Source organism: Colossoma macropomum, unplaced genomic scaffold, assembly GCF_904425465.1.
Source record: "Colossoma macropomum unplaced genomic scaffold, Colossoma_macropomum, whole genome shotgun sequence".
NCBI classification, from domain to species: Eukaryota; Metazoa; Chordata; class Actinopteri; order Characiformes; family Serrasalmidae; genus Colossoma; species Colossoma macropomum.
The window spans coordinates 27,920,265-27,944,037 of NW_023494789.1; the positions used below are offsets into that span (position 1 = coordinate 27,920,265).

The 23,773-nt window shown below is 41.0% G+C and overlaps 2 protein-coding genes across 3 annotated transcripts; both read right to left on the bottom strand.

Annotated features, from left to right (window-relative positions):
- Positions 1-413: 413 nt before the first annotated feature.
- On the bottom strand, positions 414-7,355 carry plcxd1 (phosphatidylinositol-specific phospholipase C, X domain containing 1). 2 transcript variants are annotated; one of them, XM_036570715.1, is made up of 8 exons: positions 6,469-7,355; positions 6,183-6,390; positions 5,752-5,882; positions 5,221-5,363; positions 4,250-4,378; positions 3,882-4,037; positions 1,996-2,176; positions 414-1,913 (listed from the first exon to the last, which is right to left on the bottom strand). In XM_036570715.1, the coding sequence occupies exons 3-8, from the start codon at positions 5,873-5,875 to the stop codon at positions 1,669-1,671; spliced, it is 978 nt and encodes a 325-aa protein (XP_036426608.1). In that variant the 5' UTR covers positions 5,876-5,882; positions 6,183-6,390; positions 6,469-7,355; the 3' UTR covers positions 414-1,668. The 2 variants fall into 2 exon arrangements, with proteins under 2 accessions (XP_036426608.1, XP_036426607.1); XM_036570714.1 differs by having other exon boundaries at positions 6,183-7,355.
- Positions 7,356-9,480: 2,125 nt separating this feature from the next.
- On the bottom strand, positions 9,481-23,567 carry jade3 (jade family PHD finger 3). Its single transcript, XM_036570717.1, has 12 exons — positions 23,332-23,567; positions 18,620-18,688; positions 16,511-16,570; positions 16,261-16,340; positions 15,788-15,945; positions 14,953-15,143; positions 14,542-14,753; positions 13,582-13,749; positions 13,273-13,389; positions 12,663-13,121; positions 12,445-12,562; positions 9,481-12,272 (listed from the first exon to the last, which is right to left on the bottom strand). The coding sequence occupies exons 3-12, from the start codon at positions 16,557-16,559 to the stop codon at positions 11,413-11,415; spliced, it is 2,412 nt and encodes an 803-aa protein (XP_036426610.1). The 5' UTR covers positions 16,560-16,570; positions 18,620-18,688; positions 23,332-23,567; the 3' UTR covers positions 9,481-11,412.
- Between the last annotated feature and the right edge of the window lie 206 nt (positions 23,568-23,773).

Consider the following 23,773-nt stretch of genomic DNA (forward strand, 5'->3'; position numbering starts at 1 on the left):
AGTCAGACCTCAGTTAGACATCAAGATATGATAAATATTTTAATTAGGATCAAAAAACTTATAAGCATATTTACAGCAGGGGGAGTGTGTTTCATATTTGTATAAATGCCGCTGTGCCACAGACTCTTTCCAGCATAATCGTCGCGCTGCAAATTTTGTCAGTAAAGCTTCGCCAATTACTACACATTTGATAACACTGACTAATTTCTCACACTGACTACACAAGAGATGATCTTTGTATGTCCATCTAACTACTACTAGTACTTTGCTTCACAAATTCGTCACACTTTCTCACTTCAAAATGATTTAATCTATTTACAGCCATATAGAGTGCAGTTGAGTGTCCTTAACATATAAGACCCTATATATCCACAGCAATGAGTTTCACACATATTTAGTCAGGTTCCCTTTATTTAAAACCTTCTCAAACATTCAACAGCATACACAGTGTATGTGCATTTAATATAGTAATAATTCATTCCAGTGCATGTTTTCCAAAGGGGCCAGTGAACATGGATAAAGGACATGCAAGATCAATTATCAGTTGTGCAAAGAATGTTTGTAGGGGAGTAACAGTGTTCATGCTTTTGGTTGTAAGACATCATGCAGAGGTATATTACTGTGATCATATCCTCAACATGTTAATTCATATACTGGGAACTGGAGCTTGTTATAAGTTAGGCTACACATTTGTGCAGGCATGATGCTGAAACTGTGAAACTGTGTTACTATGTTCAGTTTATTGTGCTGTATGAAGTGCATGCCAATATTGTGCTTTAGACTAATGTTTTTTCTGTAAACTTGGGCCTCAGTAATATTACACATTTGACACCAGTTCAATAATAACATTATGTTGCATACTACTGGCTGACTACCTATCATATGACCGCCCACACGGCTTGTCCTTACATGAGAGATAACAGAGATAACAAATGACTGCGTTTCTGACAACAGCAGAAAAAGATATTTCCGCTCACAGATTGTCATGATTCCACCTACAAATCATTCTGTATAACTGTTGTTCCCTTTTTTCCATTAATTGCCTCTCACTGATATGAAAAGAGAACATTTCAGGGCTCTTTTGCACATAAAACTGTTTTTGCCCAGAGTGTCTGCAACAGACCTACAGAGTCTATTTCACAATACAAAAAATGACAGTTTTGTAAGCTTTTCCCTACTATACCAGGATTCATTTGGGTCAGGGTTTAGAGTTTGGAGTGGACCAGTGACCTAAAAGCTCCAGAAATCAGATCACCAAGAGTATGTGAAAGAAGCCTCCAACTGCTGAAGATAAGCGCATGTTTTTCCCTGCTGTTGAAAGAAATCTGTGCATGTCACTGACAGATTTTTAGGATGGAATTCCTCTAAAGGGAAGGCTAATTCCATGTAATATTCTGTCAAGTTTTCAAAGACACTTCTACTTATCATGCCTTTAAAAATCCCTAATAAATATTGCCATAATAAGAGGTTAGAATAAAGACAGTGCAACAGTAAGATTAAGAAGTTAACAGTAAAGGCTTAAAAATTAGTGCATTGCATCATCCTATCCCACAACCAAAAAAATATTCATCACAATTCCCAGCAACAATCTAAAGGTCTATTCAGAAAGAAGTAACCTGTGTGCCATGCGCCAAACGTTGTGCTACAGCTGCTTCACAACCATCATCATCATGTGCTCCTACTGAGCAGGTTTTCATTCAGTGCTATTACAGTTGGTGTGAACTGGCTTTCAGTAACAAAATCCCCTGCTATGATATTGAGGGAACCAGCGTTGGAACCAGGCTTCTGCTCCCTAACCCAACTGAGCAAGGTGGGGTAGGTGGTCATCACCATGTCCTTCAGTGATTCTGTGGGATGTGAACAGATGTACTTCAGGTCTTCAGTGAGATTGATCCCAGTCACAAAGAACCCCCCTGTGGAACAATGCATATGTAGAGTTTTTGTGTGCTCTTCAAAATGTTTTGGAAATATTTTGATAGCAGTCCTATGAGTTACCTGGGCGACCGTTATTTTTTCTGCGTTCAAACTCCTCGATTAGGGCTTCTGCTTTGCATTTGTTAGCCCACCAGTAAGGGATATGAGACCACAGCTCTCTGTGGCAATTTGCTACATGGTTGTCATATGAGACAATGAGCTGGTAACCCAAACTCCACAAATTCCTCAGTGTAACACCTTCCTAATGGGAAACAGGAAGAAAACTGATATTATGAAAATATCTGTAAAGTTCTCACTGAAAGTATCAAGAAGTATCACTTATTAAAAACAAACAAAGTGTGCAAAACATTAGGAGCAGCTTCCTTATAGAACCTAATAGACTGCCATACCTAGCACAATCAGTTGGGAGTGGCAATACACCTATTTTCTAATAAGCCTTAAAGGGATCTGTTGTAAACATGCCTGCTTGCATCCTACAGCAATTACACAGTAATATTCAGAGTGAAATTTTCCGGTTTAAAGACTAGAAAAAAACTTTCTTCTCATGATGTACCTTCAAAGAGGTAGGAGCCTTTGACGAACTACTTCTTTTTGCTAGCTAAATGCATAAAGAAGCCAGAAAGGTAATGTTATACAGAAAAAACAATACCAAATGCAGCCATATCACAGTAGTCACTGTCTTCAAATCATCAATACAATGGACAGAAGCATAAGTCAAATAACAGAAATGACTTGTTAGATGAGGAGAACAACAAACTTATTTTTTTCTGTTTGAAAGAATAATAAACGTCTCTGGCCTCCATTTGTGGTGCATAAAGGCAGAACTGTTGTTTTCTTTATAATTTTGTTACACGGTCACGGTAAGAATTTTATTAATGCTAGCTTAGTTGTATTCATTAGCCTATAGATGATATGCTAGGCAGTCAGGACAGGTTGAAACCACAGGGATTCCCAACGGCTAAATGAATGATGTGTATTGTAGTGAGAGAAGATTGATGAATGACAACACTATAAAAACATGAATTCTGTTAGTGGGACATAATGCTGCGCTACAGGTACTGCATAGCACAGATAACATATTAAGCTGTCTTTTTAGCCTGAAATGCCCCTTTAACTGGATATATAACGTATATACACAGTTGAGCCAAAACATTATGATCACTCACAGATAAAGTGATTATCTCATAACAACGACACTTGTAAAGGTCCAAGCGAACAGTCAATTCTTGTAGTCGACATGGTGGATGCAGGAGAAATGGGCAGTCATGAAGACTTTAGTGACTTTGACAAGGGCCAAACTGTTATGGCCAGACGACAGGGTTGAAAGGGGAGCATTAGATTTATGCATAATGGATGAATAAAGTACAACTGAAATGGAGACAATATTAATATTGTTTTAATTTACTAATAAGTAACTGACACTGGTACAGATTTCAGAATTGTATCAGATTCACCACAGTTTGTGCCTTAACTTAGGCTTAGTACATACTAAGGCTTATTATTTAGTAACTACATGAGCTACAATGTAAACTGAGCTGTTCTTAGGTTATAGAAGTAGATACTAAATTACTGGTCCAGCAGGTGGGTCCTGGCCATTTAAGGGGTTAAATTTATACATATATTGTGTATGTCTATACATTTATGAATGGATTTATGAACAAAAGTAAAATAAAGTAAAGTAAAAGGAATAAGGAGCATAGCTAATGCCTGCTCTGGGGTCAAAAACACAGAATTCATAAAAGTGGCCACTCTTATTAACTTCAGAGAGCAGAATGTATGATGCAATCAGTCAACTAACAAGCAAAATCCTAAAATAGGTGCATTCTAACTCACAAACCGGTTGAACAAAGTATAGCAGGCTACAGCTTTATGATAGACAGGAGGAATCTCTAAGGCTTTGTATACAGAGTGTAGTTATTTCTGGAAGCTGAATATGAGGCACATACCGTTTTAGGGCACAGCTTTGAGTCAAAAACATTCTTTATGGTGGAGATAAGCAGCGTATGCAGCTCTTGACTGAGGCCCAGGAAATGGCTGAAAGACAGGATGACTATCTCTTTAGGATGAGCATCCAGCCATGCCTTGATTTCCTTCAGTACTGTCTGTCACGGCATAAGAATGCAGTCAGGCCACTAAAGAATTATGCGAGTTCATTAAAGCTGAGAAGCACAATTATACACAATACCCAGATATTTATAGAAGCAGTGGCAGAACTTTAGTCATATAATCATTATCACTTTACAGGGACAGATAATGTACAGTGCTTTGAAGTGCAAACTACAGCTGCTCTTCAGAAGACTGTTTGTTAGCTTACCTCAACAGTAACAGTGGTATAAACCCCATGGTAAAAGTAGAGGTCCGAGGAGCTGTCATTGGGCCGATGTGCTATCCTTAGGTCACAGTACCTCACCCCGCAATCCAACTGCTCACGCACACAGCGCTCCTACAGTAAATAATGTACAACAGCCATTAACAATGCAAGCACTGTGAAAGTGCTACAAGACCAACAGCTGTCTAAACTTTCTTGTTCCTATTCCATCACACTTCCAAAGTCAACAACAACCAGCATCAGAATTTTTTACAGATGCATTTGACCACCATAGTTATGTTTCATTATCTTTAAGCTAAACAATATGTCCAGAAATAAGCTATTTTAAGGTGCAACTTGCTGACATTAACTGCGCATGAGCCTAAGGACACTGTGCCCGATGCCAAGCATCAGCTAGAGGGCTATAAATGTCCCCAGCATTGGGCTGTGAAGCAGTAGAGCACCATCAAATCCCTTTAGGATGCATTGGAGGAGCATTTGTGATCCACAGCATCCAACATCAATAAATAACCTCACTAATGTTCTAATGTAAAGCCTTCCGTAAGAGCAGAGGCTGTTAATCCAGCAAAGGGAGAACAAACTCCCTATTAATATCCTTGATTTCAGATGAAACCTTGGACAAGCAGTTGTTCAGCAGGTTTTGGACATATAGTGTAAACTGAAATGAGGAAAGACTCAAAAAGCTTTCCAATGCTTGAGTGGTTACTGCAGAAGAGCACAAGGCAGTTTGTTCCCTCTTGGGCTGACTGACTCCAGCGAGAGGTAAAGGCTCTTTAGAGATATGCTGATGCAAAGCGAATTCTCCTGCTTAGTGTTTTAAGCTTTAAGTGCAATATATATCACAGGCAACATAAAATCTCTCAAGTGCACATCAAATCCAGTACAGCTTGCACACCAATTTACATATTTGGCAAAAGAAAACAGTCTCTTGAAAAGATCACTGACGGTCACTATACCTGTGTTACTGCCCACTTGTAAACAAACGGTCGTATGATGGGCTTCATGTACTTGTCTAGCTTCTGCAGCATGTCCGGCTGCGTGAGGTCAACTGGGGAGCGGTCATTTTTATCCAAACAGTAAGTGATAGCATTGTGACTTCCTGCAAAAACCAAAAGGCTTTGTAACAAATGGCCATCACCAAACACAACAGAGCACATTCACGCTCAGAATGAAACAATGAAAGGGCTCAAACTGCATTACAATAACCTGACTTGGCGTTGATTCCAGGGTTGCCATTTAGTATCAACCTTGAGTGTGAAACAGTGCTGACAGTGCACGTAAGCATGCAACCTGACACCGCCTGTGCTGTGCCGCCACACTTTCAGTAAGACATTTTCCAAGACTCCAGCACATAGTTACAGCAAAGCTTATGCTAAAATATGCAGTAGGGTGTGGGTATTATATACGGTAGGGTGGGGATCAGCTGTCACTGTGAGAATAAGACATGTTAATGTGTGTACTTCCGCAGTGATGGGAGGAAGGGATACCTGGAATGGTCAAATTAAACAGAGGGATATCCCACAGAGCATTTGGGAGATGGCTCATCCAGCTGTCCATTGGCAGGTCTATCAGGGGAGTTTGGGTGACCTCTGACAAAGTGGTGGAGGACATCTTGAGCCTGTCAACATTGATGCAGTGGAGGATGACCAGTCACATTTGTATCAATGACATTCAAACGATATCGAATAGACTATGAAATGAAGTTTCAAGCCAGCAGGGACAGGCCGACTGTCGGAAGGGCTATTCAAATGAAGGTACTCAAAGCTATTCAAACGGAAGAACCACGGAGGGCTAAATACTTCCCTTTCATAAAGCTCATTACAAAGCTGCAGCAAATGTTCCGAGTGTGCTGAAGACTTTGTTGGCATACAATTCATTATAGTCGAACAGTAAAGCTGTAGGCTTAAATGGCACTTACGAAGTGGATGCCGGGTCAGTCCAGGTTCATTTTAAGCAAACTAATTTGAGGTCAAATGATGAGGAGGATCCACAGGAATAGCTTTCCCGAAGACGTCGTTCATTCCCAGTGTCCCACAGCAGTCAGGTAAAAGTGCGGTGGCCGAGGTAGCAATTGTCAGTGTCAGGTTGAGCTTGAGCAGGATATCCAGGACATACTCTCCGGAAGGCTGTAGTAAAAAGGAAGAAACCCTGTATTTACCGCAAAGACGAACCTCATTGTTTCAGTTCCAGTTTAGCCATCATACCGAGTCTTCACCGGCGCTGAAGCCCTGACACATCACTACCTCAGCGATGTAGCCGAAACCGACAGACTGAGGAAAACGTGCTGGCTCTTCTATGGCAGCCGGGCGAAGGCGGGGTTTATTTTGGGTTAAAAGGAGGGAATGGCTAGTTCCGGACTCAGTGTGACAGGAATACCTCTCTACCACAACAGCACGCTGTATTATCTTGGTTCGTGCATCTTTATTTAAGCGCACATTCCTTTAATATGTCTTACACTGTAGTCCCCGTGTTTTGGCAGCAGTACTAGCGGTCGTTGCTTAGCAAACTGATTACCTCAGTACTGCAAGAAAAGCAATGTTATTTTTTCCCACCTGTATTCGGGCAGGTCTCCCCTCCTACGCTGCGATTGGCTAATAGGGTCCGGTTGCTGCGCTGTGACTGGCTAACAGTCTTGTCTATCCTCGTCGGACTACTACCGAATCCCAGCGCAGTAGGCGGGACTTGACGGAATACGAGTAGGAAAAAAACGGACTGGACTTTTCATAACCCACCACAGGCCTGAGGGGGTTTTAGTAAATGCTGGGTGCCGTCAATACTGGGGAATTTCTAATGAAAATGTACCTCCTTCCACGTAAAATCGATTGGTTTGAGTTTAAACAAGCAGGGATTTCACTAATTGGGCCTCTGTTTTGAGGTTCAGAGGAAACATGAATATGTTTGGTCTCTCATTGGATAAAGGTGGGTCTGGTGGGCCAAATCAAATGTTAACTAAAGTCAACCCATTGGCCACACTTTGTGCAGCCCTGCTCTAATGGATCTACCATTGTGTGAAAGAAGCACACAAATCCAATAACAACAGAAACAGTCTATTCTCATAGAAAATGGCAACACATTTTTTTGAACAATGGCTTCAACTGCCCCCTTTAGTACTTCATGTAAGACTAGCATACTCTCACTGAGGACATCTGCATAAAGAATAGAAGAAAACAACAGCCTCCTGTACTTCATATTAAATAGGGCCTTTACACAGTGTATATAATACGTAGTATGGTTTATATGACTACACATAAAGAGCAGATGGCCTAAATGCAGCCTCATGTAGTTCACAAACGTGCCTCTCATTAGGGTGTTCATGCTGTACAAGAATTTTCTGGGAGTCTCCAGTGTAACACTGTAGTCTTCTGTTATCAGGAATGGATGCATGTTGCCTCAGTAATGGCCCCTGACGGAAAAATGGCTTTCTGTAATGAACATTCTAATTGTTTGACAGCAGAATGTGTGCTTACTGTTTATTCACACTCACAGCTCAGCTTCTCTGCTCAAGTGGAAACTCCCCAGTCAGCAGAAGCATTATTGAAAAATGCACCTAGAATCTCTTTGCCCGCAGTGCGTTGAAGTTGTACTTAGCTGGTTGGAAAGTGTAATTACCGTTCGGTTTAATTTGCTGCATCAGACAGAGAAGTCCTGCGTTGGATTGAAGCACAAGAAATGCCTTTAAGCTCAGATGATTTCTGCTTTCAGAAGGTGTTTGTTTCTAAATATAATCACATGCATTGATGTTTTGTAGTCGAGCTATTTTAAGCTTATCATTGCCTTCTTTTCCATTTACTGTTGGACGTCTGACTACCTGACAAGATGACAAATTCTTTTTGTCTTCTTTTATTTTCCCTGGCTGAACTCAGCAAACACTGGACTCAAGTCAGCTTTTTCTTACAAATAATCAATGAGCCTCAGGAAGCACTGGTCTTGCTGTTTTATAATGGAGCTAGCGAAATCTTTCAACCAATAAAAGTCTGAATGTGAACTGATCTAGGATGAGTTGATACATTTGACCATAATATGTAATCAGTTGTTTTGTACTGACAAACTCACTTGATTTGTCAGATTTACAACCCATCAGTTGTGATGGACACCCCTATGATGGCCATGTTAAATAGTGTCTAAACAAGGTTTCCCAGATCTAGATTAATCCCAAACCTAGACTGAAAAAGATTTTCAGAGGTGAAGCACTACCCACATTTTATTCCAAGACTAGGCTTAACGCATGTCCATTAAAACTGGACCTAAATGCTTACAGCAGAGCTGAGTGTGACTGTCCTGATTATTTTTTCACGGGCTTTGCTTTAAGATCATGCAATTAAATCAAAGCAAGACAAGCAAACTCTACAAAGTATATAACGGACTAAATCAGAGTCATTTTAAAACTTCACTGGGTAACAGAAGTAAACTTCTGCCTAAGGAAATGTTCTGGAGTCAAGTGGTGCTGTTGTCTGGAGCAGAGAATGTATCCGTTTGGATCAGCTTCAGTAAGCTGAGAAGCAACTGGAATGGGTTTTAGAGAAAATGAGCGTATACAGTGACAATATGCTAAGTAGAGCATTTCAGTGAAGTGACAGATGGCCTAGTAATGGAGATGTACTGAATGATTTTAAGTCATCACACATTCGGATCTTTAAAAGAACAACAGTGTCATTGGTGCAAAACGCCACTCTTATGAAGCACCATAAACTACTGGAGTCCTGTGGAGAATCTAAAGCATAACCCTGTGGTTGAGAGCTAAACGAAGTAATTCAAGTGTTTTCATGTGAAATGGTGCATCTCTACAGTGGTGGTGATGGTAACCAGGGGTCATGATGTCTTCTGGCAAACAAGCCATTTTATTTTCTATTCAAAATGTACAGTGAACCTACATCTTATGAGGTTTTATATGCAACAGTGATGATAGTAATAGTTGTAATTCTGAGGAAAAAAAAAGGTTCCCTTTGGGTACTATGTTATCTTACAACGCCCTGCGTACACCACCACTGTGGAAAAAATTTGGACTTTGACAAGTGTCTTTAAAATGCATGAAATTTATTCATCCAGAAATTTGGTGGAATTTTCCATGTGAGGCTTCTCATCTAAAACTATTCCAGTCTATAGATCCGTAACACCACTGTAGCACCGTATATCAAACTAGAAATCCAAAAAAGAATTTAGACTGCAATAAAGCTACAATTATAGTTTTATAAAAACTCTTGACAAATTAGTTTGTATTTTCAAAAGTTTATTGAAAAGGGCTCCATCTTTAAAAAAAAAACTTTTCATAACGTAGTGTCAAGTAAAAACAAGTAAAAAACAATGAAAAAGGAAAGGATTTCTATTCAAATGGGACGCATAGTTCATGCACATCGTTACAGTGTTTTCCACTGGCTGCTAGCAACACACAGTACGTGACTTGAGGTCTGCCTGGAAGTTCATTGAACATATAAAAGGCCAGTTGGCTGCACAAACCTTGCTGTACTCCCTCTAATCAACACAGAGGTACATATTACACACACATAAACGTGTGAAATCTGCTCTCTCAAACCTGAGAAGATGAACATACATTATGTGAAGACACGGATAAACCAAATATTAAACCTTTCATCTGTATGTGTAAATCTCAAATGAACCTGAAATCATGAATATCAACATAGACAAACATGAAAAAAGACATTTAGAGCACTAAAGGATTCATCTGCACACTTATCTGTGCAAAAATTGGCACCGAAAAAACAACAGCTTGCTGCTGAGGGTTATTGCAGATGCATACTAGGGGTGTAAGAGTGCATGTTTCACACACATACAAAAATCAATTTTTGTATTGATTTAGGCAGAAATATTTCCTCCCTTAAACATATTCATTCAGCAGAACATAAAACTGCATCTTTGCATTTTGAACAGTGCAGTACACATTTCTGTTCTATGATGGAAGGAAATTGTGGTGCTTTTGTGCTGATGTTTACACCAAGTAAATACCCAAGTCGATTTTTTAGAGCAGACTATGATTTGGATCAAGATTATAACCCATAAAATAAAACAATGAGTTGACCACATAACATCAATAGTAGAATTATATTCAGCATCTCAGTGTCTGGCTCTTTTAAACTGACATGAAACATTTATTTGGTCTAAAGTAGTCATTTACTGCAAATGAGAAGGCAATGATGGCAGTACAGGTGCTTGAACCAGACAGACTGAAACAACACTACCCTCTAGTGGCCACATGCTATTATCTGCTTAACCAGTTTCAACTTTGTGGAATCTCAAATATTCAGTTACAATTTCTTTGTGGCCAAAACACTGACAGCAGGTTGCACCTTAGTTCACTTCCACAACACTGCCAATTTCTATAAAGTGGCAAAGTAATAAAAATTCTCAACTCTGCCTAAGCTTTAAACCATATCAAATGTAAAACTGGTTCTCATGAATGAAAACAATTACTTATCAACTCTGGAAACAATGATGGAAGACCAGTTCAGACAGCTTTTTCTTTTTAAAACAAGAGAACAAAGCAACATGATGAGACAAACATGCTAATGACACCAGAAAGAAAATGGGAAAGAGAGGAAAAATATAGAAAAGTCAAGATCTACGTGCCAGCTTTCACCCACATCGTCAGACTCAAATGCTGCAGTTCTTATGCTTTTATTGATTTGCATAATCATAGGAATCAAGGATGTCACTTAACAGCATGTGGAAATTACTTCAACAACAAATTCCACAACACTTGAGACGAGCTACTATATACAACCTAAAAATGGAGGCTCTTTTGCATGACCAGTATTTACAGAAACACTGCTAGAAGGCCTGTCTAACCTACATTAGACGTTGTGTGGTCTCGCATGGGGAGTCAGTTTGCAGCTGAAACCCTGTTATTCAGAGCAGATGCAGAGACAGCGCCATGCTGAAACAGATGGAAAGACTGCGTTCTCCAACACTCAGCCAGGGAGAATATTTTGGCGCCCCTTTTTGGTTGAGATCAGAGTCTACTCCGCCGATGCAGGATGACTGAGCCTTTGCTCTGTGATGGCCAGTGCAATCACAGGCATCATCCTCAACAAGGAATCCTTGGAGTGTAGCACTTTTGAGGACCGCCAGAGCGTTATGGTGACAGACCTGTAGCAGTGGGTTTGAGGGACTGAGACTGTGCTATTTCAGGCTTGTCACCTTTGCACTGTGCTCCTGGAGCCTAAAGACACTTTCCCTCGACTGCCCCCACGACCATAGATTGTAGCTGAACTTCTCTCGCTTGGCCCCCTGCCAGCCCGCACTCGCTTGCCCTTGGCCTCAGGCTCCGAGTCACTAAGCTCCAGGTCAGGGCAGTACCCATCACTGTCCTGGTATGCTCTGGTGCTCCCTTGTGGCCGCTCAATGGCTGGTTTAGCACAGTTTGTCCGCTCTTTGCTGCTGATGACTTTGCGAGCGTTCTTTTCAGCACTCCAGAAGTCCTCTGTAGTCCGTACCAGGCTGACAGTTGCCTCTTTGAAGGATCTGCTGAAATGTTCTATTGCGGATTTATGAAAACTGCCTGGACGACCCTTTCCAGAATCCTCATTGCGTGTGGCCTGCTCAGAGGAAGTCTGGAAAGAAGTGTCTCTCTGAACTACAGGCTTCTCCATGATGCCATTGGACTTCAGACAGGGCCTGTCCTGTTCAGGTTTGTCCTTTCCGTTGGATGAATGGCCATGCAGAGCAGCGTGCAGAGCCAGAGGCTTACCCGTTGGTTTGAGGGGCAGTGGCAACGCACTGGGGGTTCCACTGTCTCGCCGTGCTACAGTGAGAAGGCCATTGGTTCGCTCCTCCCTCCGAGCCCGGCTGTGGTGGAGCTGAGGTTTGCCCTGCCCAACGCCTGTCCCACTGAGGTCATACACGTTACTGCTATTATCTGGGCACAGTGGCCCATTTCCAGACTTGGTGCTGGTTTTGTTGTTTCCCAGTGACACCTTGGGCATTTTGAGTTTGAGGGTTATCCTGGGAGGAGGCCGGAAGAGCAGGTTTTCCACAGCTGAGGACACCGGCAGCCCTGCACATCGAGATGCATTTAAAACAGTGGATTCACACCATCAAACGAAGGCAATAATTTGTATATTTTTACATCCAATTTCCAGTACAGATCCTATCTTTATGTGTATCTTACATTTAAGTTAACAGTGTGATACATACAATTGCTACATATGGTCCTGGACATTCATTACCTGCAGACAGTTCTTGGTTGATGAGTTTGACGTGAAGGTTAAAGATCTGCTCCTGGGCTTTACTCTGAGACAGTTTCAGCTTCTCTCTCCGACTTACCATGTAGCACAGGTTCCTCACCTAAATATTATTACACAAGAGAAACAACATTCAGTCACACTATAAGAAATCAGCTAAATTTCATCCGGGCATCATCATCACCTTGCAAAGGAGTACCCACCCTCTCCAGGTCTTGTCGCAGATGCATGAACATGCGCATGCGTGTGTGGATGCTGTCCTCCTGCGGCTGCAACAGAAGGTTTTCCTCATCTTCTTTGGGTGGTAAAAGAGCTTTATTAAAGTTTGTCTTCCTCTTTAGCTTCCAGTACTGGTAGATAAAGTCTAGCAGGTGGAGGGGCAGCCCCAGATCCTGGGCCACCTCCTCAGGCTGCACCAACTTGTAAAACTCCTCCTCCAGCTCCTGGAGTTTCTGCGCCCTGAGACCCACCTTCTCGGTCTCAGTGGGAGGTTTGTGTCGGGCCGGGCTCAAGCCAGGCTCTCCAGCTTTGGACTTGCTGTGCTTCAGGCAGTAGGATTTGAACTTGACTTCATCTCCCTCGTCCAGAATGGTCTTCATCTCAAGGTTGTGCTCAAAGGCGCAAGTGACATGAAATGGAATGGTGCAGTTCTTTACTGAACACTGAAAGGCGAGACAAGAAAATTAGAGACTACAAAACTCCTGCATTCACACATATGCACATATATGGCCATACTGCATACTGAAGCAACAACACATGACCCAATAGCCTTTTAAAAGTCAGTTCTTACTCGGGCATATCCTAACATCTTACCTGTATGCAGGCTCCTGTCTTGAGCTTGCAGAGGCTACAGATTAGTGACCAGCGGCTGGGTGGAATGTGAGACACTTTGGTGATTGGCTCCATCCTCTCCGGACAAGCAATGCTGACCTACACACAAAAATAGCTATTTCAACCAACATATATAAAGCTTAATAAGATTCAGAACCCAGATGCTTAGTAAATCAGCTCATCTGGATGGTTTCTGATTGAACAAATTTGAGTTAAAATCTATGTTATCTACATATTTTTGTAGCAGTGTATTTTTACCCTATTAGACTTCTTAAGTAGAGAGGAGTTTACCTCAGGTATCCAGAGGGCACAGCTAACATGTGCCCACTTTGTTCCCGCTCGTGTAGCTTTCATGGCACCTCCCTTTTTGGGGCACAAAATGCACTGTGGGTCGATGCCAAGCACACAGGTTCTGCACAGCCAGTTTCCATCTGGAACCTTCACTATGCCATAACATGCCTAAAAACAAAAGTTTTAATAATAGTAAACAGATACTCAAACTTAACACAGCAATTGTTACAACCTGCTGCTTAATGACTGATTGAAAACGCTAACATTAGCATCCCTAGGGCAATACAAATGTTACGTAATAAAAGAGTTCTGTAAAACTTCGTTACAGACATTTTTGATGAGAAACATTTGACTAATTTCCTTTGCTGACTCATTTTTAAATGGAAACTCAAAAATTCAATGTTGAAATAAGTTTTTTGATCCACAGTTTCTAATGTACAGTGGTCTTAAGTTGAAACTATAACTGATTTTAGTAAGCACAAGAAACAATATTGCAATGCTTTTCTTCTATTGCGGGCAACAATTTTATTTACTTATTTTATACTTCTATTTTAATGAGCCATAAAGTGGTAAATACTACATAAAAGAAGCCCAGTAAATGGGCCACTCTCAACACAAGCACAAGTGCCTGAATCTCCCAGTCGACAGACCTTTTCACCTCAAAAGCATTCCACAGTCCTAACCCCTGCTATTGTTCACCAACATGGCCTTGATCACTAAGGCTTAGTGAGCTTGTAATGCAGAGACATCAATGAAATGGTGGTACACAAGGCCTACTGTTTAAAAGAGATACAAAATACCAAATATTATGTATGGAATTAATATATTTAATTGATTTTGTAAGCACATTTGTGTAAGCTAAATTAAATAACTATGTTTTATTGGAGAATCTGCTACAGACAGCAACCTGAAAGTCACCAATCACTCTCATCGATCCTTGAACTCTCACCCTGTTCTCACCTGGTGCACGCAAATGTTGCACTTGTCACAGAAGACCATGTCGTTTCCCTCCTCACTGTCAGGCGAGCGACACACGTCACAGATGACGTCCTCATCGTACTCAATGCCAAGCCCTTCCTCAGTCTCTATTGCGTGGTTCATGTTGTCATGGCACTTTCTTTCAAGAGCCTCCATCGCTCTCTCCATGGTTAACTCATTCATGGGCCCTTCCCCTGAAAGAGAGACAAACAAATAAAAATACTGTAAATAACTCTTCAAAAGCTTCACCGTAAAGTTGCAAAGAAGGAAATTATAGTAGAATGAAAATAATTCTTAAGCCCAAAAGGTTTTGAAGAGAATGTGTTGAGATCACTAATTTACTGGAAAACAGATTAGTTGATTGCAGATTGTGTGCACTCTGAGCTTTCTTACCCATTTGACCAAGCTCCATGTTGAGCTCTTGCAGCCAGTACAGGTCCATATCATCCAGGTCATATCTGCACATGGCCTCAGCCAACTCTTTAATGTTTACATATCCTGTCTCGGTGGAGTCCTGACTCCAGCACTGGATGTACTTCCTCTGTCTGGAGAACAGAATCTCCCTCGGTTTCTCTGCTATTATCCTGTACAAGGTCATACAATGAGTTTATTTCAACATGTGATTATATTAATACCTGTGTACTGCTACACTGCAAGTATGACAGTCATAATTACAATGTAGAGGATGAGAAAGAAAAAGCAAAAAAGGCAGTTAGGCTTCAAGCTTTGCATACCAAGGTAAGTATGCTGTAGGGTCTGAGACTGAAAGGAAAAAAAATGGAAAGAGAAAGTCCATTTGAAAGGCAATTTTTATATACAACACATGGAAAGCACCTAGTAATTACCGGTAATATTTGGGCTTTTCGTCAGCCTACATGCAACCGTATTTTACCCGAATTTTAGGGGAATGTATTTCCTACTAAATACATTCCCCTAATGCTTTCCCTCATGAAACATAACATTAGAAAAACCTGTTCAACTAAGCAGGCAGATTTTTGGTCAGCTGGAATCTAGATGCTGTACTTCCCAGTCATTTTTCATTCAACACCCTCCCAGTAATTAGCCGGGGAATTGTACTAGGTCTCTTGAGGGCTGATTGCTGTGTGAACTTTACTGGGATTTTCACTCCAGGCTGCGTTCACACATAACCCCTTCTTGGGTAATACCCAGGTAAAAGTGCATGTGTGAAAGGAGAGAAAGAAAGCGAGAGACACACTGAAAGACTAACCTTAGGGAGGGCTGGGGGATGGTATCTGGACTGGCTGGTACCTGCACACCTTTCTCCCACTCTTGCCTCCATGTGTCAGCCAGCAAGTAATAGTCTTCTGGAGAGATGTGGTGAGAATCTGGCAGCTTCATAGCACTTATCAGGTCTTTTCTGAACACCTGTGAAAAGCCATTTATTGCAATTCATTGGGATGTAATTTGCTAGCATTTGTGCTTCTTTCTTCCATTGTATCACGTGTTTAATTTAATGTAGAAAGGATGACATATGGTGTGCACATAATGCTTTAAGCCTTTTGCTGTCATATAGGCCTACTTCTTGACGATGCTGTTATTTATTTGTAATGGCCAACTGACTGCTTTTGAGCCAAAACTGTATTACTACATTGATACAACGCTGTTGATCATTCCAGATGTGTGGACCTCTAGATAACCACACAACCTAAGTCTTCAAATTAAAAAATACATAAGCCTTACCTCCGCCGGCTTTTTCTGTGCAGAGGCGGGAGTTCCCGGTTTGCTTCCATACTTGTTTGAAGAGAACGACGTGGAGGGAGCTTCATGTTTATCAAAAGAGGTGCAACGTAGAATAAAATAAGCAACAACAAATAATAACGTCATTAAAAAAATTATTTATGAAGGTACTGAGGACCTCAAATGGATATCAACTAAATATTCAGATTCAAAGAGACTCTGTATGTGGACATGTGTGTCTAGCTTTACTTACTTTCATTGTCTGAACTGTCACTACTGCTTGAAGTCCTGAGTCGTTTCATCCTGACATATCCTAAGAAAGAAATATAAAAACAGAGAAAGAGATTTTTTAGTTTTTTCTATTTGTTCTACTTATTTAGTTTATCTATGTACATCAATACTATTTGTTTATGATTTACTTAAAACCTTATCAAAGGTATACTAGGGTATGACATATATCGGCTGGCTGATAATATTTGTCGATCTTGACAACCCACAGTTTTATCTGCATGGGGAAAAATTATCAAAAACAATCTGCACTTTTTTCTGGTTCGCCAGGATTCAGATCCACAATCTCTCAGTGATGGGACAAAACTGTACATGCTTACTGTAGATCCCCATTTTAGAATATGATAGCAATACAGAAAATTCTGTTTGGACGCAACAAAACAAAAACATGTAAAACGTGTTTTCTAAAGTCCTGATGACCGTTTGTACTGTTTTACTAGGCCCTCACTTCATACAATCCAGGTCTATGCCTCTCATGTGTTCTTGATATAAACACATTAATCTACCCTACTTTACATTAAAACAGAGATGCCCAAAAACAAACCATTCACTCATAAAGATGCGGAGATCAACTCTGCATCGATGACTGAATGGTTTGTCACTTTGAATTTAATCAGTTAGCTGATGCCTGGCCAAAAATATGTGCTGCGATCCATGTACCAAAATCAAATGCATTGCTTTGCTGTTACTTTATTGTTCGTCTGCTGTTATTAGCAGCAGCCCACACAGCAGAAACGATATGAGAGTCAAATCTTAAAACAGGCAGATTATGAGGACAGTACAGCTCTGAACTGCTTCTAGAAGAGAAAAACATGCTCTGATAATATATTCCCTCTTTTGGTGTGGATCACAATCAAAAAAGCATTCCCATCAGCAGTGAGCTGAACCAGGGTTCACTTTGAAGCAGACCTGCGATTTTTAGTGAATCACAGTTCATTTATTGGGTGTGCACTTGAGTATGAATGAAGGGTTCACACCTGTCAAAATGGACCAAACTAAAGAAGTTTGTATGGGCTACACCAAACAAGGTTGGTGTGAAAGCACTCAAGACTGTGGATTTCTTTAGTTTTAGTTAAAAGAAGTGAAATATAAAATTAAAATATTAGATATAAATTGTACCAGCTGACATTAATGGTCATCATAATTTTTCAGCACCACTAAAATTGGTACTAGCTCCAAACCTTTCATATGGGCCAGGCCTTGATATACACCATGCAGAGTTAGAGAGCATAATTTTACCCAGAGCATGGAGCAGCACTGCAGAAAGTCGGAGTCTGTGTTCTATCACACTGAAATCACTTCGATATCACTCCATCCTTAGTTTTTCATTTAATAACGGCCATAAGTTATAAAATTCACAAAATGAAGTGCTCAGAGTCTTGTCCTTACGTTGAGGATAAAATAATGAACATCACAAGAATGAATCATACGGAGAGACACAGGGTAGTTTTTCTCCGATGTGGGAGTGAGGAGCAGGAAGTAGAAAATTCGGAGTAGAGTTGGGACGCAGTGATAACACGGCGCTTTGAGTAAGGAGAGGAAATGTCTGTTGCTCCAAATCCTCTGATACCAGGGATAGTGCTACCAGGGATGTGCATTCCGACTAATTTTGATATCTGAGTAACCGTTCATGAACTGTTCAGGAATAGATATTCTGTTAACCGCAGAAAAGAATGAATGAATGAATGAATGAATGAAAATAAGTATTACTATTTTGGTTTAAATTATTGTAGAGCTGTAGGGTTACTTTTTTAGGTTAACATCAAGCAGAGCACTACATTTCAAAACATGTTTTATTATTCAAAAATAGCCACTGGAAATTGGCAGGTTTTCATGTGAGATTAGTAACAAGTACAATATTGGATGCTGATGGAGACTTGTTGTCTTTTTATAGGTGGTTTTTTTTTTCATGTCTCAGAGAAAACATAAAAATTAATACCCAAACAGTGATATCAGTATTCAAATACAGGCACCTCAAACAGTTAACCAAGTACCTGTGCACAACCCTAAGCACTGCACAGAATTGTCAGCTCAACACCAACTGAACTTTTCTTTGCATCAGCTATTCACTTACCATAAATATTAAGTCGTACAGCATGCTAGGTTATTCTTCTGGCCTGCTTCTGTCATCCACCTCTCATCACTGCAAAACAAAATAGGCATTAGGACGAGGCGAGCATGGTTTGCGTGAGGTGAAACTGGTGGGTAGTGGGAGCAGGGGAGCGTGCAAGGCAACAGGATTATATGGTACCCAGACACAGAGCACGCACAGATTTATCATGCTCCAGCGGCCGACTGAGAGGCCTCCTTAAATAAATATTAACTCAGCCCAGCCTGTGCACGCTTACAAACACACTCACTGCAAAGGTGGCTTATAAGACAGGTTAAAGTATTAACACTACTAATGAGGCTCATTCACCTAGACTTAAAGACACTGCCTTCATTTCTCCAAAAACAAAACAACTGAAAAAAACAAGCATGTTTCCAGTGCACATCCAGAGATAGAGAATGTCCCGAGAGGGTGGTGAACCCTGGAGACAGACACACCCATCCACACAGTGATACAGTACAGTACAGTACAGTAAACACAGTACAGTAAACACAGTTCAGCATATAGAACAATGTAAACATTTCCATCTCTATATTCTAGGCAAGCACCAATATTTTACATTTTATATATTATTTGTCTACTTTTGTGCTTTAAAGATTGAATTAAAAAGATTAGTTTCATAGCAGAGTTGCTAAAACATTTCTTCAACGTAATTGGCTCAAGTTTATCTGGTGGTAAACATAGCTTCTCTACTGCGGTACGTTCAGTGTAGTGCCTGGGGCAGGGATTTTCTTTGTTTATTGTAGTTTACTGTAGTTATTTAGTGTACGTCCTGGCTCGACCTGAACCTGGCAGTACTCTCCCATTTACTCTCAGCTTCTTAGCACTGACACTATAAATACCAGAGACAGGAAGCAGCAGGAGCGGACCTCAAAATGGAATCTGCCTGCTTCACAGCGAGCAAAACCCAGACTGAAAGTTCCCCATACAGTGACCACTAGGGGACATATTCACTCACTATGCTAAAATGCACAGAAATGCACAAATATCACCTATTATAGTGAGCAATAAAAGACAGGAGAGCAATTGTTTTATCCATTTAAGTTAATATCCAGTACTAAAGTGGCACATAGGTCAGAGATGGTTGGCTGCTGGTGATATCAGACTAAGATCCTTCAGTAAGATCTTCCATAAGAACAAGAACTGCACAAGCTTAAAAGAGCCATCAGATTTCTTATGGCTCCACAGAAGGCTGGATAATGTCAGTGACATCAGCCAAGATCAGCCACAGTCTGACTTTTAACCATTTAAACGGAATAAGATCATACTGCTCTCGTTTTGTTTACATCAATGAGATTAATATAACCACTGTTAAAAACAAGTTGAAATACAAACTGTTACACAGTCTATGTTATTAGCCATCTAATAAGCTTAAATACTTAAACAAACCACTTAGAAACACAGTTTTCCTGATCTCAGAAATGGGTTACAAACACATATCAGGTTCTACTCCAGTCACATCACGCTTAACACAAACACTAAAGCAAAATCTGACCCTCCAACAAGACAAGAATGTCTGTAATTACAGCACTTCATTTGGTATTAAACCTTGTGCCTCCAATTTAAGTTAAACACACGGTAATAAAACCATATAAGGAATAGAACCTTTTCTTTCCATGATTTAATAAATAAGCCTTCAGGCTGTAAAATAAACAAGAAAAATACATTAGAACTACAGGATTGTCTGCTTAAATTAACATATCTTCAAAACATGCAAAAAAAAAAAAATACAAACAATGAATAGTAGGGCCCAGCTTATATTTTTCTGCAACAACTTTGGCCGATATTGACGACCCGCTGTTTTACTGGTATTGGTGAAAATAAAGATGATGCGCCGGTAATTAGTATCTTTTTTGGATGCAGCATCGTTAGGATTCAAACTCGCAATCTCCTGACGAAATCTTAAGCAGTTCCAAAGTTAAACCCAATGTGAGACACTCAATTTGTAAACTGTACCCAACCATGTCACTTTGTGAAATGTACCTAGTCCTAACCTTTAGCATAAGAAAAAGACGTTAGCACCAAAATAAACAAAAACTAAAAATTAATACGATGTTCTGAAAAGAAATCGAAACTGGAAAGGATGGTCTATTTGAGTAGCATGATAACCAAAAGAAAATCATATCTGTCAGTAAAGCGCAGTTTAACTTCAAGTATTGGAGCACAAAATTAAAACATAAAATATAAGATTATCTACTAAGGTCACAATTTATCAGAATTTTAAGCCCCATAAAATCTACATTGGGGCCACAAATCATCAAGCCCTAATAAATAAAAACTTCAATTACTTAAGAGAGCCTTTTGAGAGTAACAAGCATGCTTGTCGCTTCTACTCCAACTCGTGGAGGACCACCTGCTCCTGACGCAAAAGCCTTAGCCAGAAACTGCATCTGACTGTGCCTCTTCCTTCCAAACTGTAGAACCACTGACACTGGAGGGTGGTTCCAAAGGTTTGTTGGCTTGACTATCTCCATAAGGGAGGTTGTCTAGAATCGCTACAAAAAATGAGAGAGTAATTAGAGACTCCTCAGAATCCAACCACTGGAAAAACTGTGCATTCCTCTTAATGTTTGCTTAGGAATGCATGGTGTCATTTGCAAGGGGTGACTTAGGAATACAATTAATGGTGTAAAAACGTTAAGGCCACGACAAATCACTAGTGTATCCTATAGCTAAACCACTTCTAACCGCAAGCCTCTCTACATTGTATGCATTAAAGTTTCTGATGCCCAATTTAATGCCTGGCCCCAGACCTCGGCCTGTACCTCTGAAACAATTTCTCTCAATTTCTCTCTGTGACACCAATATTTTCTACACAATATACACTTAACTGAGGAGAACACAACAAAGGCAGTAGCAGCACTACAGTACTCCTGCTTCACAGCATGCCTGAATAGAGCGGGTCAAAGCCACATGGCCCCAGCAACCCTCCAACCCCCATTCTCTAAGCAAAAGCTACAGAATACAATGCCCTGCCCAAACACACAAACCACCTTGCTCGCCTAACACACTAGGACCTCTGAAAGCTGGGCTGCAAACCAAGCTGCAGTGGAGTAACACGCCATGACAGGCCTGCTCTGGAAAAGACTGCTGGAGTAGCTGCAAAGAACTTAAAAGCAACTGAGCACAAAAAAGAATTTATTTTTTCATGTTACTGCATGTTACAATTCAGAGAGAAGACCTCTCTGGTGGAAACTTTAATTGTGTGCAACATGTAGAACATTTTGTAACGTCGGATGTGTTTTGCACCCCTTCCCCGAGCGGATGAATCTGATGATTGCGAGCGCGTTAAGAGAGTATTCAAACAGAATTCAATCAAGATTTGGTGAACAACGTGTCTTTAGAAGATATGAGTAACTTATCTACTATTGTCATCTTTATCAGTACAATACTGACACTGCATTTGAGACTTAAACATCGAACCAGACCTTCTTTTTGAGCCTGTGCCTGTCATACTGATATGTATTTATTTATGAAGTGGTCTCCCACAGAATCTGACCAGACGCCTCTAACTTTTAAATTATTATTTCAGGCTTTATAGGGTGACTTGCAATGCTGTGCAGACACATATTTTAGCTTGTTTTTATCTCCTGACTCAGTGATTCTGCTTCTTTCAGTTCGGACAAAAAAGTAACCTTACAGCGTGCAGCTTTAAGATAATCCCTGCTCAATGGGAAAAGTGCTTGGCCCCCTTGCGTTTAAGTGGGATTGCGCATGCGCGCGGGAAACGCAGCCCGTTCTCGAGGAAGGCGCACCGAAATTCTGAACTATTTACTTTCACCGCGAACTACTTCACTGCTGCTCGCTGAATAAAGCAGACATTTATGGCACACACGGCAACCTTTTAAACTCCGTCCTCTCTGAGCTAATATTCATTATGCTGCTAAAGTATCGTTAACCTGGAAAGCAGCGCTCTGATTTAGATAACATGGAGCTCAGAAGCTACACAGGATCTGCTGTGAGATCACAGCCATGTAGAAGTACGTTAGTTATACAACGAAGTTTCTTTCCGTGAGAAATTAACTCTACGATAATACGAACTCATAGCACCACGAGGCTTCAGAGGTGGCAAGGTTGCCAGGTCGGTGTTTAATCCTCTCCTAATTCTGAGCCGAGTTGTTTAACGGCTTGTGTATAACGTTACCCGTGCTAACTTATGCTAGCTTGGCGCTTTCCTGTTACAGAAAGAAACCAGCTCTGCAGACCACTGTCAACAAATTATGCATTGAGAATCGGTCAGCTTGGTTAACATGGCAGTGGTCACCAAAGGGCCTCTTCAGCCCAACTCGAGCGCTTAGCAGGAGGCAGTATTTTCCTGCACTGCAGAACTGAGCTCCTTTGCCAGGCTGCTAGCTCAGGATGTGAGGCGGCCTTGGCGCCAAACTCGAGCCGCCCTACAGCCTTCAAAGTAGGCAAGAGCGAACAGCGCCACGTTTAGAGCTGTAAACCCGCCTTCCGCGCGTCTATATAACCCGTTCAATCCGGAAAACAGAAAAATGAGACTGCGAACGTCTCCACAGGAATCCGGACTGGAAGCGACATGTCGGTACCCCGAGTAGAAACCCTCCCTGAAGCGAGCAGAGGGAAGCAGGCCCCGCTGCCTGGATAAGCCCTTCAGCCCTGGCACACACAGCGCTGGGAGACACCAGCAGTATTGTTCGCATAGCAGCCCTCACCTCAGATCCCAAACCGACTCCAGCGATCCCCACGTGGACCAAAACGACGGCCTCGGCCCTGCTCTTCTCAAATGAACGCTCAAGACGAGGTGCAAATGAGCGTATTTTGGTTATTTTTGTCTATTTCTGCTCCACACTGTCAGTATCCCGAAGCTGCAATCTGCTTTCCACCACGGCACAACAGTCCTATTGTACAGTGCAGGTCGCTGGGTCCTAAACTCCGCCCCTTCATGGCCATGCTGGGAGCGCCCATGCTGTTTCCTGTCTTCGCCTCTTCATCGGAAAGTGAAGCAGCTTTATTAATGACATCAATACTACTATTACTGATTAAAGATGGTACGATACTACTTTTTGTTCGATACTGAAACATTGATATTCGGACGATACCGAGCTGATATTTACTCTGTAAGAATTGCTAAGATTTTAAATGAGCTATTTTTAG